The sequence below is a fragment of the Mirounga leonina genome, unplaced genomic scaffold (assembly GCF_011800145.1).
Source record: "Mirounga leonina isolate KUSES-001 unplaced genomic scaffold, KU_Mleo_1.0 Mir_447, whole genome shotgun sequence".
NCBI classification, from domain to species: domain Eukaryota; kingdom Metazoa; phylum Chordata; class Mammalia; order Carnivora; family Phocidae; genus Mirounga; species Mirounga leonina.
This window is the reverse complement of record NW_023270757.1, coordinates 18,886-35,977: the sequence shown is the minus strand read 5'-3', so window position 1 is coordinate 35,977 and position 17,092 is coordinate 18,886. Positions and strand designations below refer to the sequence as shown.

Below are 17,092 nucleotides of genomic sequence, written 5' to 3'. Positions count from 1 at the left end.
GATCCTAAATCACAAGTGTCTTATTCTCACAGGTTCTGCGAGCCAGGGATTTGAAGGAATGGCTTATCTCTGCTGCCCAGCTGGAGCCTCAGCTTGGAACCCGCCCCACCGGATGGCGGGGTCTGACTGGACAGTTGGTAGGCATTTTCACCGGTATGTCTGATGCTTACATGTCTCAGCTATGATCTCGGCCGGCACTGGGTACGGGAGCACCTCGCTGGAACTTCTCCTTGAGGCCTGGTTTTTCTGACAGACTGGTGGGCCCAGCACAGTTGCACTGTTTACATGGGGACTGAGGGCTCAAAAATGAGGGTCCCAGTGACAAGCTGCATCATCTTTCATGACCTAACCCAGTGGTTCTCAGTGAGAATGATTTTGTCCCCCAGGGGACTTTTGGCAATGTCTGGAGACATTTTTGGTTGTCGAAACTGAGGAGGGGGCTTCCACTGGCACCTAGTGGGTGTAAGCCACGGATGCTGCTAAATATCCCACAGTGCGTGGGGCAGGGCCCGCCAGAGAACTGTCTGGCCTCAAGTATCAGTAGTGTCAAGTGTGATAAACTCTAACATAATCGTGGAAGTCACGCAACGTTATTTCTAACAAATTCTTTTATAAGCAATTTCCAAGCCCTCCCGTATTTAACGGGAGGTGAATTAGATTCAACCTTTCGAGAAATGGCGAAGTTCTCAAGACGCGTGCAGGATGGGAAGTACTCTTGTGGCCATCTTTGGAAGGCAGTCTGTCACAGAGTCTCCCTGTGATTTCTCTTGCTCTTCAGTGATTTTTGTCGTTCTCACCCTGTAGGTTGTGTGTTTTCCGCTCTTAGAAGCCAAGCCTATCAAATCTGTTTGTCATCTTCCACGTCTTCAAAATCAGTGTTTCCAATAGTGCTCTTCTCACTTCAAGGGACTTGGGTGCAAGATGTGATCACATTGCTGATTTTTTAATATTCAAAATATCTACATGATAGCTATGAGAAAGTAACGGACACACTTTCTTTGTTACAGATTTCCCCCATCCTCGTTTTTTTCTTTTCACATTAGTCTAAGAAAGAAGAGATTTTTGTTTCTAAAATCTCTCATACTTAAAAAACAGTTTAAAATATTATTCATGTGTAGGGCGCCTGGGTGGCTCAGTTGGTTAAATGACTGCCTTCGGCTCAGGTCATGATCCCAGGGTCCTGGGATCGAGTCCCGCATCAGGCTCCCCCTGCTCTGTGGGGAGCCTGCTTCTCCCTCTGCCTCTGCCTGCCATTCCCCCTGCTTGTGCTCTCTCTCTCTCTCTGTCAAATAAATAAATAAAATCTTAAAAAAATATTATTCATGTGTATAAAATAAAAGGGGCATCTGCCAGCCTCCTCACCCCCACCCCTCAAAATTTAGCACCAAATTATCTTCTTTCTGACCACTGACAGCAGAGATGGGGCTGAAGATTGTGCTTATTCTCTCTGGTTACTCTCACACTCCTTCCTTTCCTGGAATGTAATGAAGCCTAGCAGGTGTAGACTGACAGCAACAGATCTACAGTCAAACCAAGTCAGATTTCTTAACTTCTGCTGTGAGAGCATTCACCATAAAGAATCATGATAAAGTTCAGTAGGAAGAGGTAGAAAGGGGATTCTTATAGGATTTGAACTCGGACTACATGATTCTAAGGAAATCGGGGAAAAGAATATCAGCTCTGGACGACAGTGCTTGAGCTGGTGTGAACTAGTGTTTCTCCTGGAGGTTCTAGGAACACGGTGGAGCTGGGGTAGTCATCTTGGTAAGAAAGCAATAATCACTCAGAAGCTGAGAGGATTGTGTGTCATGGGCCACGGGACTGAGGAGAATCCTGTTCCTATTTCCTTGGAAACTATAATGCCAGAAAAAAATGTGGAATGTAGCAGATGAAAACTCGCTATACGAAGCTTTGCATTTGGGTGGGAAATTGGGTTGCTGTTCTATTGTGTCCAAGTGGCCATGTGGCTCAGGGTCTTCAAAAAGAGGATACTCAGAAATACACTATCAAACAGACACTAATCTATAATGTGAGAGAACAATGTTTCTCAGTACTATATCCTTGATATTAATAAAAGTAGTTTTTGCAGGTCAAATGCCCAATTTGGGTAGGATAATAGAATTATTGGGACTATGGAAGAGGTTAGGTCTGGGGTGTGAAGTCATTCCTAAGGGCTGGACAAGGCTGTTATGGAGTTAGACTATTGCTGAGAGTTTTTTCTCTGTGCCCTTGGTCTCCTGAAAGCCGACAGTGGGTGGGTGGGGGTTATATAGTAAAGTGGACTAGAGAAAAACCAATCACTCTTTCTGTGTAGGTATGGAGCTTAGGAATAGCAGGTTCTGCATGTTTCTTGTGCCCTGATGGCACCATCTTTAGTCATGTCCCTAATGGCATCCTGAACATTTGCATGATTAAGTATTCAAAAACTGCCCGTTTCTTCAAACAGAATGGCTGGATCCTATGACATCACTGAAGTGTAGTAACTACCCCAGGGAAGTACAATTATGGACCAGAATGATCAGTTGTTTTCATGATTTTTTTAAAAAATAAAACATCTAGCTAGTGACTTGTTTATAGTTCAGGATTGGTTCATAGCTATAATAAGATGGCTAATTCTGTCATTCTCCTGAATAAAGCCCCCTCCCTGCTCCTGCTTCTGCATGAGACCAAGGCTTCAGCACACTTAAGTCATTCTTAAAGTTATAATCCTGATTGCTACTTAGATCTTGAAGGGCTTCTCTTTTCTGCACTAATAGATATACCACATAAGCAGGCTAGTGTTCACTGTGAGTGTTGACTAGCAGGAAGTGCCCAGCAGGGAATCCTCATCGATTTCTAGACACTGGAGCTAAGTTGAGAGGGATCTTCTTGAGTTTGGTCTACACATTGAGGTTTTCCCAAATGATAGCCATGAACCTGTTGCACATGGCTGAATTAGCTACCAGATAAGTGGTGAGGGTGAATATAGAATATATTGAAACCCAAGAAGTGAAGGAAGTGGACAGTGTCAGTGGAATCCATAACGTACTCCCCTTGCAGGATAAAGTAAACAATTCAGGGCCTGGGTGAGCTCATCAAGGGAGAGCAGCCTTGAAGGTTAGAAAACTCTTTCCCCAGTCTTTGAGCTTAAGCGACATCTTCAAGTGTTATCTGTATACATGATAGATGGAAGGTTTTGTGAAATCTGTGATTTACTCATCTAGAGAAGGATGGAGACATTAATTAAAAAAAACTAGTAAAAATTTTGCCTCGTATGAAGAAATAAATGTTATTACTGACTCTAGGATTCTATATTGAGTATGTTTTGGTTAATGATTTACCATGAATTAGAAAGTTTTTACGAATCATGAATTCCTGGATGGAAGAATGTTTCCTTCACTTCTAAGTGACAAACTATGCTTCCCAACTAGGATAAAGTTGTCAGCAAAAATTAGACCTGCCGTTTGACCCACACATAAACAGATGGTGCTGACTGGGGCTCTTGGGTGAAAGGTGGCAAAGGATGATAAACCTCTACCTATATAGTAACAGCTTTCTGGAAGATGGGCCAGTAAACAGCCAAAATACTCTATGGACTTAGAAGTGAGGATGGGGCTGTACACGAAACATCTGACCTTAGCTGCTGTCATCAGCTTTCTACTCATCTTGTTCTAAGACTGCATGAAATATAACCTTGTTCCTTCAGCTCTATCTAGAAAAGAAACATGGGACTACGCTTGATAGCCTTCAGGAGGCATCAGTAAGAATTCACCTGTTTTCTTTATTTGGGTCCTTTCTGTTTTCTTTTTGGTAAGTCTGGCCAGGGACTTATCAATCTTATTAATTCTTTCAAAGAACCAGCTCCTAGTTTCACTGATCTGTTCTACTGTTCTTTTGGTTTCTATTCCATTGATTTCTGCTCTGATCTTTATTATTTCTCTTCTGCTGGGTTTCAGCTTTATTTGCTGTTCTCTCTCCAGCTCCTCTAGGTGTAGGGTTAGGGTGTGCATTTGAGACCTTTCTTGTTTCTTGAGAAAGGCTTGCATTGCTCTATACTTTCCTCTTAGGACTGCCTTTGCTGCATCCCAAAGATTTTGAACAGTTGTGTTTTCATTTTCATTGGTTTCCATGAATTTTTTAAATTCTTCTTTAATTTCCTGGTTGACCCATTCATTCTTTAGTAGGATGCTCCTTAGCCTCCATGTATCTGAGTTCTTTCCAACTTTCCTCTTGTGATTAAGTTCTAGTTTCAAAGCATTGTGGTCTGAAAATATGCAGGGAATGATCCCAATCTTTTGGTACCGGTTGAGACCTGATTTGTGACCCAGGATGTGATCTATTCTGGAGAATGTTTCATGGGCATTAGAGAAGAATGTGTATTCTGTTGCTTTGGGATGGAATGTTCTGAATATATCTGTGAAGTCCATCTGGTCCAATGTGTCATTTAAAGCCCTTTATTTCCTTGTTGATCTTTTGCTTAGATGATCTGTCCATTTCGGTGAGGGGGGTGTTAAATTCCCCTACTATTATTGTATTATTGTCGATGTGTTTCTTTGATTTTTGTTATTAATTGGCTTATATAATTGGCTGCTCCCTTGTTAGGGGCATAGATATTTACAATTGTTAAGATACAGGGGTGCCTGTGTGGCTCAGTCATTAAGCGTCTGCCTTCGGCTCAGGTCATGATCCCAGGGTCCTGGGATTGAGCCCTGCATCGGGCTCCCCACTCCGCAGGAAGCCTGCTTCTCCCCCTCTCACTCTCCCTGCTTGTGTTCCCTCTCTCGCTGTGTCTCTCTCTGTCAAATAAGTAAAATCTTAAAAATAAATAATAAATAAATAAATAAATAAAGTAACTAAAATTGTTAAGATACAAATGTAGTGATCCAAAGGGGCACGTGCACCCCAATGTTTATAGCGGCAGTGTCCACAATAGCCAAACTATGGAAAGAGCCAAGATGTCCATCAACAGATGAATGGATAAAGAAGATGTGGTATATGTACACAATGGAATATTACACAGCCATCAAAAAATTGAAGTCTTGCCATTTGCAACAACATGGATGGAACTAGAGGGTATTATACTAAGCGAAATAAGTCAATCAGAGCAAGACAATTATCATATGATCTCACTGATACAAGGACTTTGAGAAACAAGACAGAGGATCATAGGGAAAGGGAGGGAAAAATGAAACAAGACAAAACCAGAGAGGGAGACAAACCATAAGAGACTCTTAATCTCAGGAAACAAACTGAGGGCTGCTGGAGTGGAGGGGGGTGGGAGGGAAGGGGTGGCTGGGTGATAGACATTGGGGAGGGTAGGTGCTATGGTGAGTGCTGTGAATTGTGTAAGACTGTTGAAACAGACCTGTACCCCTGAAACAAATAATACATTATATGTTAAAAAAAGTTAAAAAAAGAAAAAATCCTATAGATGTCCCAACATAAAAGATTATTTCTGCGTATGATATAATCTTCTTCAATAAAATATCTTTGATATAAAAAAAGAATTCACCTGTTTTCAGTCATATCCATCCTGAGGAAAAGAATGCTTTATGTATGAGAATATTTTACTCTGGGATAATATTTTGGAGAATTAGAAATGGGTAGTTATGCCACTCTTACTGTTCCGATAGCCAAGAAACAGGCTTTCTTTGAGCCCATGGATGGTACTCTGAAGAATTTGAATCAGCTGGTTCAGAAGTTATTGTGTGGTTGTGTAAGTATGTTGCTGTCCAGGCTGAGTGAAAGCTCTGTGGCTGGAGCAGTGATCTGATCCTAGCATCCACATGGGCAAGGCAATATAAAAACCCTTAGAATATTATAAGTTTGTCAGATTTATTTATACCTGGATATATTGCATATTACATTCTTTGTTATTGCAAAATATTTACTGTCTTCATGATGAGGCTCTTTGCTAAAAAAAATTAAAAAGGAATGGGAATGTGCCCCCCCCACCCGAAAGCATACAGTAGTGGGTGTGGATGCTTAGATAAAATGTTGCAGACTTTTGGGGCACCTGCCTGACCCCGTCGGTGAAGCCTCCCACTCTTGGTTTGGCTCAGGTCATGATCTCAAGGTCGTGGGATCAAGCCCCTTGTGGGGCCCCAAGCCCAGAGCGGGAGTCTGCTTAGGATTCTCACCCTCTCCTTTCCCCTCTGCTCCCCTCCCCCACAACCCATGTTCGGTACCTTTTTGCATGCTCTAAAATAAATAAATAAAATCCTTTAAAAATGTTGCAGACTTTAGATATTTGGCAATTTATATGAATTAATCAATCAAATAAAGGTCAAAGCAATTTAAATGTGTATTTTTATGTGATGTCAAAAAATACATTCTCTTTGATTATCTGACCCATTATATCCACCAAGAGTTATAGGCTTTATATATTTAAATAATTTTATTTATTTATTCATTTGAGACAGAGAGAGAGAGAGCAGGAGCAGTGGGGAGAGGCAGAGGAAGAGGGAGAAGCAGACTCCCTGCTGAGCAGGGAGCCCGATGTGCGGCTCGATCCCAGGACCCTGGGATCATGACCTGAGCTGAAGGCAGACACTTAACCATCTGAGCCACCCAGGCGCCCCGGGTTTTATATATTTAATTAGGTAATTGAGTATGATGTGAAGACTTGATGCTACAAAAATTTGTGTTTTTTGTCATTACTGGGATTTTGGGGTTTTGTTGTTTTTAAGGGGTACATTTTCTGGAATCTATCTAAAACGAGGACTTTTAATTGCAATCAGTAGATGGCAGAATAATATCAATCCCTAGAAAGTGATTGCTCAGAGACTGTTACAAGAAAATAGAGGAATGAACCTATTTTTCATGCATTTGGTTAAGGAACACTTCACCAGTTCTGCACTGTGAACAATTTAATGAACAAAAGCAAGAATATCTCTCTTTAGCAAAGAAATTAGAAAACTACAATCACCCCTATTAAAATCACCTACAAGACACGATGACTTGTGTCACTACTATAATTTCGCTGCAAGTATTAACCAATGTTTCAAGTTATGATACAAATCATATGAAACAAGGTTTTTATACTATGCAGATAATATGATTCGTTAAGGTGAAAACACAGGAGAATCCACCCAAAAATCTGGTACGAATCAATGGACTGATGTTTCATCCAAAAACTTAAGAATCAATGACAGTGATGATGACAAAAAACCAACATGCTAAAACCATGCCATTTCCTACTACCGCTGCAATAAAGTTTGGAATACAATGTGAAAACAAAATCTCATTCAAAACAGCAATCTATACCAAAGACAACATGAAGAAAAGGTCATTGGAACTGAAGAAAGGGACCCTAAATGACCCATATAAGATTTTATTGTAGGGGCACCTGGGTGGCTCAGTCGTTAAGCGTCTGCCTTCGGCTCGGGTTGTGATCCCGGGGTCCTGGGATCGAGCCCCACATCGGGCTCCCTGCTCGGCGCGAAGCCTGCTTCTCCCTCTCCCACTCCCCCTGCTTCTGTTCCCTCTCTCACTGTGTCTCTCTCTGTCGAATAAATAAATAAAATCTTTAAGAAAAAAAAGATTTTATTGTATGATTTTAAAAAGCATAAAATTTCAGTGAGAAAGTAAAAATCATTCAAAAAGTGGTGATGGGACAATTGGGATAGTAATTTGAAAACATACATTAGATTTTATGCTAGAAGTCTAGTGAAAAGTGACATTCATAACAGTAATATAAAATACTAAGATAATTATACCATATCATGGTGTGAAAAAAATACACAGGAAAATATTAAAAAATGACAATGGAAAAAGTAATTTCAATACATTACCAAAAAAGCCTTGCAAATTAAGACATATACTCAAAGAAAAAAGATGGGAAAATACCGTAAGCAGAGACTAATATTAATGTGAAAGGAATTTTTGGAAAATTTATTTTAAAGGGGGCGCCTGGGTGGCTCAGTCGATTAATCATCTGCCTTTGGCTCGGGTCATGATCCCAGAGTCCTGGGATCAAGCCCCACATCGGGCTCCCTGCTCCGCGGGAAGCCTGCTTCTCCCTCTCCCACTCCCTCTGCTTGTGTTCCCTCTCTGTGTCTCTGTCAAATAAATAAAATCTTTAAAAAAAAAAGAAAAAAGAAAATTTATTTTAAAAATTCATGTTCACTTCAATCAGAAAGAAGAAAAGCAATTTGAACAAGAGATAAGCAGTAAACGCTCCCTTAGCAAGTTAAGAATTGGCACTGATAAAGCAATTGGATAAAGTACGAGAAATATGACATCAGTACTATGTAAAAAAAATGCAAAATTATCACTAAAAGTTCAAAATGCAAAAAGATGGACATATTTGACTGCATTAAATGGAATGGGTGAAGGTAGTCAAAAGGAACAAACTTCTAGTTATAAGATAAATTAGGATGTAACATACAGCATGTGACTAGTTAATAATACTGTTGTATATTTGAAAGTTGCTGAGAGTAAATCTTAAAATGTTCTCATTCCAAGAAAAAAATTTGAACCTACGTGTGGTGATGAATATTACTTACACTGATTGTGGTGATCATTTCACAGTATATATATATATAACACACACACACATATATGTATCAAATCATTATGTTGTGAACCTTGACTAATACATGTCCATTATATCTCAACTATATGAGTAGCCCTGCCCCCATAAAAATGCCATAAATTGAGAAAAAAAGTCTTTGCAGCAAATAAGACATTTAAAGCAAAAGACAGGAACAAATGATTCACAAGTGAAGAATGCACATGCTCAATAAACAAAAATTTCAGTGTTGTAATAAAAAATATATTAACTCAAAACAAGAAAACTAGAACGGTAAAGATTTCCTTCGAAATAATCACTAAACACATTCTGCTGGAAATGCATATTGGCACACTCTTGGAATATTTTTCAAGAGCCTACACTATTTGACTCAGATTTTACTTCTTTAGAATTTATCAGAGTCAGACATGGACAGAATTTTATGTAGGAATATTAAATCTTGCTCAACTTATAATGATGAAAACTTAGGGTATTTAAATATACACTCATAGGGAAATGGAAAAAAATATGAAGGTACATTCATGAGTGGAAAATTGTACAGACATTTAATACTTTCTAAGAAAAATAACCTATGAAGATCATTAAAACTAAAGTAAAAAATTATGATGCAAAATGCCAACTTTATTAGTACCAACTATCCTTTACTAAATGCTTCCCTGCGCATATCTTATGCTAATCACTTTGTAACATTCTCTACTTGTAATTCTGATACAGATACAACAATTATTAACACTCACCTTAATGCCATAGACAAAAGGGTAAACTTTAGCTTTGAGAGCTTACCTACCCCAGGGTTTTTCAGTTAATAACTGGTTGAGCTGTGGATAGGCCATTGGTTTTATTTCTCTTGGTGGTATGTTTCTGTAGTTTTGAATTAAATGTTCTATAGGAGCATGTTTTGTCTTTATAATTCAAAACATGATTGAATGTGTTTGCTTTACGGGTAAACTACAGGAATTCTGTTGGCAAGAAGGGAAAAAAGAGAAGTAAGGATTTGAGTAAAAATAGAATGTTTTTCTTAATGCACATGTATTTGATAATTAGGAAAAAAGCACATTATTTTGTAATATATACATATTTTATAAAGCCTGGAGAAAAAGTCATAATGATAGCAGTGTACGTGTTTCAAAGTTGGATTTATTTCCTTTTATCATCCAGATTTTAGGTTAGGGTCTAGCGTATTTGAAAAATATTTGACAAATGTCTGTACCTATGTATATGCATAATATACCCAGTATTAACAGAAGTTACCCTTGGCATTTGGAAATCATTGATAATTTACACTTTCCACTTTTATTTTCCTGTACTTTGTATAACACAATTACTTCTATAATCAGAAAACTAACAAACATTAATTTTGAAACTTAGAAAAATAAAAATAATAAACATTAAAAAATATCTAATGTGTTTGCAGTTTCTCCTTTTCTTCTAGTCTTAATTTTCTGTAAGAAATTATTAGCCTATGAAAATAAAGTCTCTTTCCAGTCATTTCAAAGCCACTGAAAATTTCTTTATCTATAAGCAAGGAATTCCAGATATAATTAGTAGCATCAGCATATCATCAGTCAGCTACTCTGTGACTGCCAAGACAGCTGTCCACTACAGAAAATTCTAAAAGGGTGAGAGGTGGAGCATGTGAGGCTGGAGGTAGGGGATATAGGTATAATTACCTTATCTGGTTAAGCAGTTTTTAGCTAGTTACAAAGCAACAGAGTCAACTGTAATAGAAGGCAAAAACCTTTTTTCAACAAGGCAAAGAGAAAAGCCTGTGCAGAATAGAAGGCAAGCAGGGCAGTATCACCTCAGCAGGTCAGAATTAGCACCAAGAGTAATACATCAGTACTATGTAAAACAAACAAACAAACAAAAACAAAACAAAAAACCATAGCAGAATTATCCCCCAAAGGTCAAAATGCAAAAAGATGGACAAATTTTATCTCTAAAATTAACTGAATGGCCCTGTCTTTGTAAAACTGTAATAGATTGAGAAAAAGAAATCAATGCAAACAAATGCCAGTTAAATTATATTTATTGTACAAAGAGACCCTATAACTTGGTATGAAAAAACAAAGCAAGTCCAATAGGTATCACAAGGGTAAAGGACATGAACATTCAAAGAGGAAACACAGCTACTCAAAAAACACAAATATTTAACCTCATTAATAAATGATTGGGATGCCATTTCTTGCTTACTTAATGCACAAAGTTAACATCAATTTCTACTTTTTCTATTTTCTAAATGTACTCAACTGTGCTATTTTTAGTAATAAAAAATTAGTCATTTAAAAAAACATAGAAAGTATGAAATTTTCTGCCAAGGCAGAAATCATAAAAAGCATTCAAATGAATCAACACTTGTTTGAGCAGTTAAGGTTCAGATCCCTGGAAGCCAATTCCTTTTGTCTGGGTTCCTGAGTTTTATTATGGGATTGTCAATAAAGAGAAGATTGTTCCTGATTTATACTATGACAATCTCCCAAGTGTAGGGATATACTTATATGTATGCAAATATGTAAATTTTTCTTCAGGTAGGCAATTATTCCAGGAAAGTACCTCTCCAGAATCACTCACTACATACAACTCCCATTTGCTGAAAGGGTCTCATTAAGATCTCCCCATACGATTCGCAACCAGTAGGGATGCCCTTGATATTTGAGAGGCTGAACATCTACTTTAGTACTGCCTGAAAAACAGCAGTGTCCCAGGCTTTCTGTAGCTGACTTCTTAGGGAATCTGAAGTTGGTCCTGTTCTTTAGACATAGCCAAAAGGACATCTGTTCTGATTTGATACAGAACTGAGTATTACTTCCTGCTTGCTCAGATCATATAGCCTTGAGGCAGATCACACAAAGCTCAGGATGCACACGGGCTAGAGCAACCACTCCAAATCAAATGATCATGTTAGAATGACTAAGTTGGGACACTGAACTTAAAATCCTATAGCTTTGTTCAGCATATTTCTTTCTTAGCTTTCCTCATATAAGTTTTACTGAACAAAAAGGCAGAAAATAGCAGACCTTACTTAAACTTACTCAGCAAAATCAATTCTCAGAAACCCGAACTCTGCTAAATAGCCTGTATGAAAGCAACTCTATAGAAAACAATACACAAGCAGAAAAAGTAGTATGTTTCATCTGAAATAACAATTTAGTCAAATGACAGATTTGGTAGTCAATTTAACGTTTTAGCCCTTATCTATCTCAATTTAGTATGACTCCATAGATACGTATTTTCTGGTACTGAAGTCCCGTTTGAATAGAAATAGCTGCTAGGTAGAAGAGAAAAAATCAATTTAAAAACAATTTCCCTATAGCTGAAATACCAAAAAACTTAAAAATTATATGTGTATGTGTAGGGATGTATGAATGTATATACACGTCTGTAATGTACGTACATACTTATATTTTCTCTCTCCCTTTCCCTCTCTCCAGAGAGAGATTAAAAAAACCCTGACTTAGGGCTATACTGTTTATTTCTCCTAAGAAACTTCACATATTCTGAATGCACTCAATCTGGTGAATTGGCAACGATGTCAAAAACTACATGAAAAAAGGGAGGTAGGTAATAATATCTGGCGACCTTTTGTTTATCTTAGGTCAGAGCAGGCGGCCTCCCTTTGATGTTTTGTAGTCAAAGATGAAAACTTGCAGCTTTGAAGCATAATTAACGTAACTATACATTTACTACAATCACCTACAATTTGACTTACACAACACCACAAGTACACCTAAAACATTTTTCTACGTATCTTTTTACATTTGTTAAAACAGCTGGCTATGTTGAATACATTTTCAGAATACATTTGTTAACCATATGATAAACACAGAGCCAAACAATACAAATAACATCAATTACCATTTTATCTAATAACTGTACCAATCATTATAAGAAGATACAACTGAAGGGAAAGTGTGAGATCATCCATGATGCACTGCAAAGGTACTACATTTTCGTCCTACGAATGATCTGAAGGTGCTGAAAGAGGTGATTCTCTAGAAGGTGACCCAGGGTTTTCCTCGGGTGGAAAAACTGTGAGAGTACAAGCTCGAATGCCCCCAAGTGACTCTGGAAGGTCAAAAACTTTATGCCACTCATCCTTTTCTGGGTCGTATTTCTGGACAATTTCTACCATACAACGATTATTCCAAGAATATCCACCTACAACATAGATTTTATTTTCAAAGACGGCAACTCCAACATCACTCTGACCTCTTAACATAGCAGCAATTGGTGTCCACTGGTCAAGGGTTGGTGAATAGTATTCACAGCTTAGAACATCATCATAGTCACTTGTTCCTCTGAAGTGATTGCCGCCAATGACATAGAGCTTGTCTCCAACTGTACACATGCAGTGCAGACCTCTGACTGTCGTCATCGGAGCCTTCTGTGTCCACTTGTCTGTATCTGGGTCAAAACACATGAGCTCGTTTTGGAACGTGTCATGAGTAATTCCTCCTGAAATATACATTAGGCCTCCATACACTGTTCCAGCATGGCCATAGTGGGGTTCGCTCATTTTTGCAACATAGCTCCACTCATTCATCCTTGGGTTGTAACATTCTACTGTGGCCAGTTCACCAGCTGCACTTCGCCCACCAACAGCATATAAATGTCCTTTGAGGGCACTCAAGTGGAAAAATGTGCGCTTTTCATTTAATGATGCAACCTGCATCCATTTATTATACCGAGGATCAAATCTGAAAACTGTGTCAACAGCAGTTTTGCCTTTCGTATCATAATTACTCTGACCACCAACTACATAAAGAAAGTTTCCAATGACAGCAATACCATGCTGATAACGAGGAGCATCCATGGGGGCTAGAGATCTCCATTCTTGTGCCCTTTCATCATACATCCGCAATTCTTTACTGACAACCAGCTGCTGCCTCAAAACTCCTCCTAATGTGACCAAGTGTGTCGAGTCAGATCGAATGGCAGTTCTGTCCGACTGCATCACTGGCTGCATATATGGCATCATTTGGTAATTGCTAGCTTCTAAAAGCAAATTCACACAGGTATTGTCTGTTCTCATGAAATCTACTGTCTGCACGTAATTGATGAGATCCTGGGGTGTCATCAATGGAAATCGAATATTCTTCATTAATTTTGCAGCATAATCCATCCGAGGGTCTTCCAACCTTAGCCAGCGACAGGCAGCCTTGAAGAGCTCAAGTTCAGTACAGTGCTTAAGACTATTACTGGAAAGCACAAAGGCAAGCCGTTCAAAGGGGAGTTTCAGAAACTCCCCAGTACTCAGTAATGCAGGAAAATTCTTCAGGATGAAATTATTGACATATTTATCCACTTCAATAAGATTGTAAGTGTTAGCAATTCGTCCAACTTCAACACAGTTATCTAAAGAGACTCCTGAAATAAGAAATACTTTACAGAAGTCCAAAACAGGTAAAATCTGTAAAAAGCTGGCAGCTTCAAGTGTGTCCTGGAGATTGTCCATGTTAAGAGAAAGTTTTGCGGTATAAATGAAGTCAATTATTTTCTTCAGACCAACCTTGTTCACCCCATGAAGCTTAATGCACATTAAATCTTGCTCTTTCATTCCCCCTGTGAACATCGCCTTGAAATAATCACTAGCAGACGCCATCATAGCTCTGTGAACGGGGAAGATTTCATCTCCGTCACCTGGTACCAGGGTCACATCACAAAGCAAACCTTCTATCCTAAGCTGATCAAAGCCTTGCAATACCACCGAACTGTGAGTATTGCTGGTAAAAAAACGTGTGGTTCCCGCCTTGCAAGGCTGCAAATGGGCGGAGACGCCCATTTCGCCGTTACCAAGGGACACTTTCATGTGAAAGCCCTCCTCTGGCACAAAGATCTGTGCCCGGGCACGACGTTATAACCTGAAAGCTTTCAAGGAAACGGGGCGGTCCGAAGCGCAGGAGAGCTCGCCTTCCTTATCAAGGGCAAGCAGTCACTGTGGCACCCCTCACAACACACCAGTCATCCACGGAAAATTGTTCGATAGCAGGACCACAAGGGCTGTGGACCTCAAATCTGATTATTATGCAGATGATTCACCAGAAGGCGGTTAAGTGACCCGGTTCACCTGGTCAGGCCTGCGCTGCCGCTGCTCCAGCAGTCCCGCTCCGGGCCAAGGGGGAGGCGCCGCCACGTACTGCGGCTCGCGAGGCGGCGAGGCCGGCCACCTCAGCGAGCGGCCCGCTGCGCCCTCCGCTGTCACAGGAGCGTCGCCGCCGCACCGGCGACTGCGTTGGGACGACGGCCTGGAACACGGGCCTGGCTTGGGCCTGGGCCTGGAACACGGGCCTAGCCCCGGACGCCGAGCCGGTCCTTCCGGAAAGGCTTCGTCCCAGGATCCCCCGGGCTAAGAGCGGCCGCGGCCGGTACTGCGGCTGCGCGGCCGCCTGACGCGTCAGTGGGCGGACGTACGGGGGATGGGGAGGAAGGGCGCGGGAGGCGCGCAGGGCGGGGGTCGAGGAGGAGTTGCCGGGCGGGGTGCCCGCGAGCTGGCCTCTCCGGGCCGCTCCGTACGTGGGGTTCAGTCGGCCCGGGCGGGTGCACGTCTGTGATGCTGCGCGTTTGGTATACACTTTGCACGGCGTCTGAGCTCTCCTGCTGAATTCACGCTTTTAAGATTTACACTTCCTGGCTTCTGTCTTTTGCGTAACAATGAAATGCGGCTTTTGTATAAATCGAAAAGAAACGGCAGAAGAGGGCCTACAGGCGAGATGCTGAAAACTTCCTCAATAGAGCGCTTGAGCTTCGATTTTTACCCTACACAATCTAGTAACAACCTCAATCATAATTTTGGTTCATATTTTCATATTACTAATCATTTAAAACCCATATCATGTGTCTCTAAATACCAAATTGTGACCATGGTATGTAAATAATACAGCCTGAATTTTTGCTGCGCAATACAATTCCCTCTTGTTTTCCACTCTCACAGTTTTAAATGGCTACACAACTTTCCGATGACTATACATACTATAGTTTCCTTTGCCCATTATTTGTTCCTGAATATATACCTTCTTGTACTTCGTTGTTTTATACACTCTAATAAACTAAAATCTAGGCACAAAAGTTTCCCCTATATTTAGATAAACACTAAGGATAAGATTCAAGACGTATAAAAATTCCTTTCCAAAATATTCTCACCAGCAATGTTTGTGCATTTCTCCCATATTTATTTCTGCTTTACGGATATTTTCATTAACTTGCATTTTTTCCGGTAGTAAATTTCAATTTTGCCTTATGAATAAATGTACATTTTGACACAATTTCTTCCAACATTTCCCATGGTTTGAAGAGTTTAATGTCTTTTATTTATTTATTTATTTTAAAGATTTTTATTTATTTATTTGAGAGAGAGAGAGAGAATGAGAGAGAGCACATGAGAGGGGGGAGGGTTGGGAGGGTCAGAGGGAGAAGCAGACTCCCTGCCAAGCAGGGCGCCCGATGCGGGACTCGATCCAGGGACTCGATCCAGGGACTCCAGGATCATGACCTGAGCCGAAGGCAGTCGCTTAACCAACTGAGCCACCCCGGTGCCCCATGTCTTTTAAATCTATCTAGTTTCTTTTTGCATATGCAAACTAGTAAGAATATAACTATATTCTTTTATTACACTGTGTTTTTATATAAAAGCAGCCCAGGGACGCAGGGGGAGTGGCAGGCAGAGGGAGAAGCAGGGAGCCCCATGCGGGGACTCGATCCCAGTACCCACCTGAGCCGAAGGCAGCCGCTTAACAGACTGAGCCACCCAGGCATCCCTATATTTTTATTCTCTTTATTTAAAGTTTTACTGTCAAATCTTTTTGCATTTGTTTATTTTTAATAAATACCAAGACGCATTTTGTAGCTCAACTGAAGGTACAGTTCATTCATCCATTTCATTCAAGCTACTTGTAATACTTAAGTATCTGAATCACAGGCACTATCCCTGCCTTCAACATAAAAAGCTGAATAAAGAAAACAAAGTGCCAGGGGCCTGGGTGGCACAGTTGGTTAAGCAGCTGCCTTCCTCTTAGGTCATTATCCTAGCAGTGCCCTGGATTGGTGTCCTGGGATTGGTGTCCTGGGATTGAGCCCTGCATCAGGCTCCCTGCTCAGCTAGCCTTTTTCTCCCTCTGCCTGACGCTACCCCTGTTTGTGTTCTCTCTTTCTGACAAATAAATAAATAAAATCTTTAAAAAAAAAAAAATGAAAGGCTAAGATGTCAGGCGTCATTGCTCAACCGTGCTTAAGTACTAGTGGGCTAGAACGTTTTTTCATTTGTCTGCTAGTTTTCATTCTCTTTATTTGGGTTTTATTTTATGACATTAACTAGTTTTGTATTGTCTTTATGCATTATGTTTTTATATATCCTTAATTCTTAAAAGTAGTATAAATCTCTCATGCAGATGGTGGCTACAGTTCTATGATGTACCTCTTTGTCCCATTTTCTTTATATTTTCTTTTGAGTTCCAGTACGTTGAACATGTAGAACTAATACTCTACCATTCCCATTCCTCTATAGATCTTATGAATTACCAGTTCCCGATTATGTTTTAAATCTTTTACATGTTTTGCTATATCTCATTAGGATTTTATTTTCAT

General features: G+C 40.0%; 1 protein-coding gene across 1 annotated transcript; it reads right to left on the bottom strand.

Moving 5' to 3' along the window:
- Positions 1-10,523: 10,523 nt before the first annotated feature.
- Positions 10,524-14,855, bottom strand: KLHL9 (kelch like family member 9). The gene has a single exon (XM_034987911.1). It carries the CDS (start codon positions 14,319-14,321, stop codon positions 12,468-12,470), a length of 1,854 nt encoding a protein of 617 aa, XP_034843802.1. The 5' UTR covers positions 14,322-14,855; the 3' UTR covers positions 10,524-12,467.
- Positions 14,856-17,092: the final 2,237 nt, after the last annotated feature.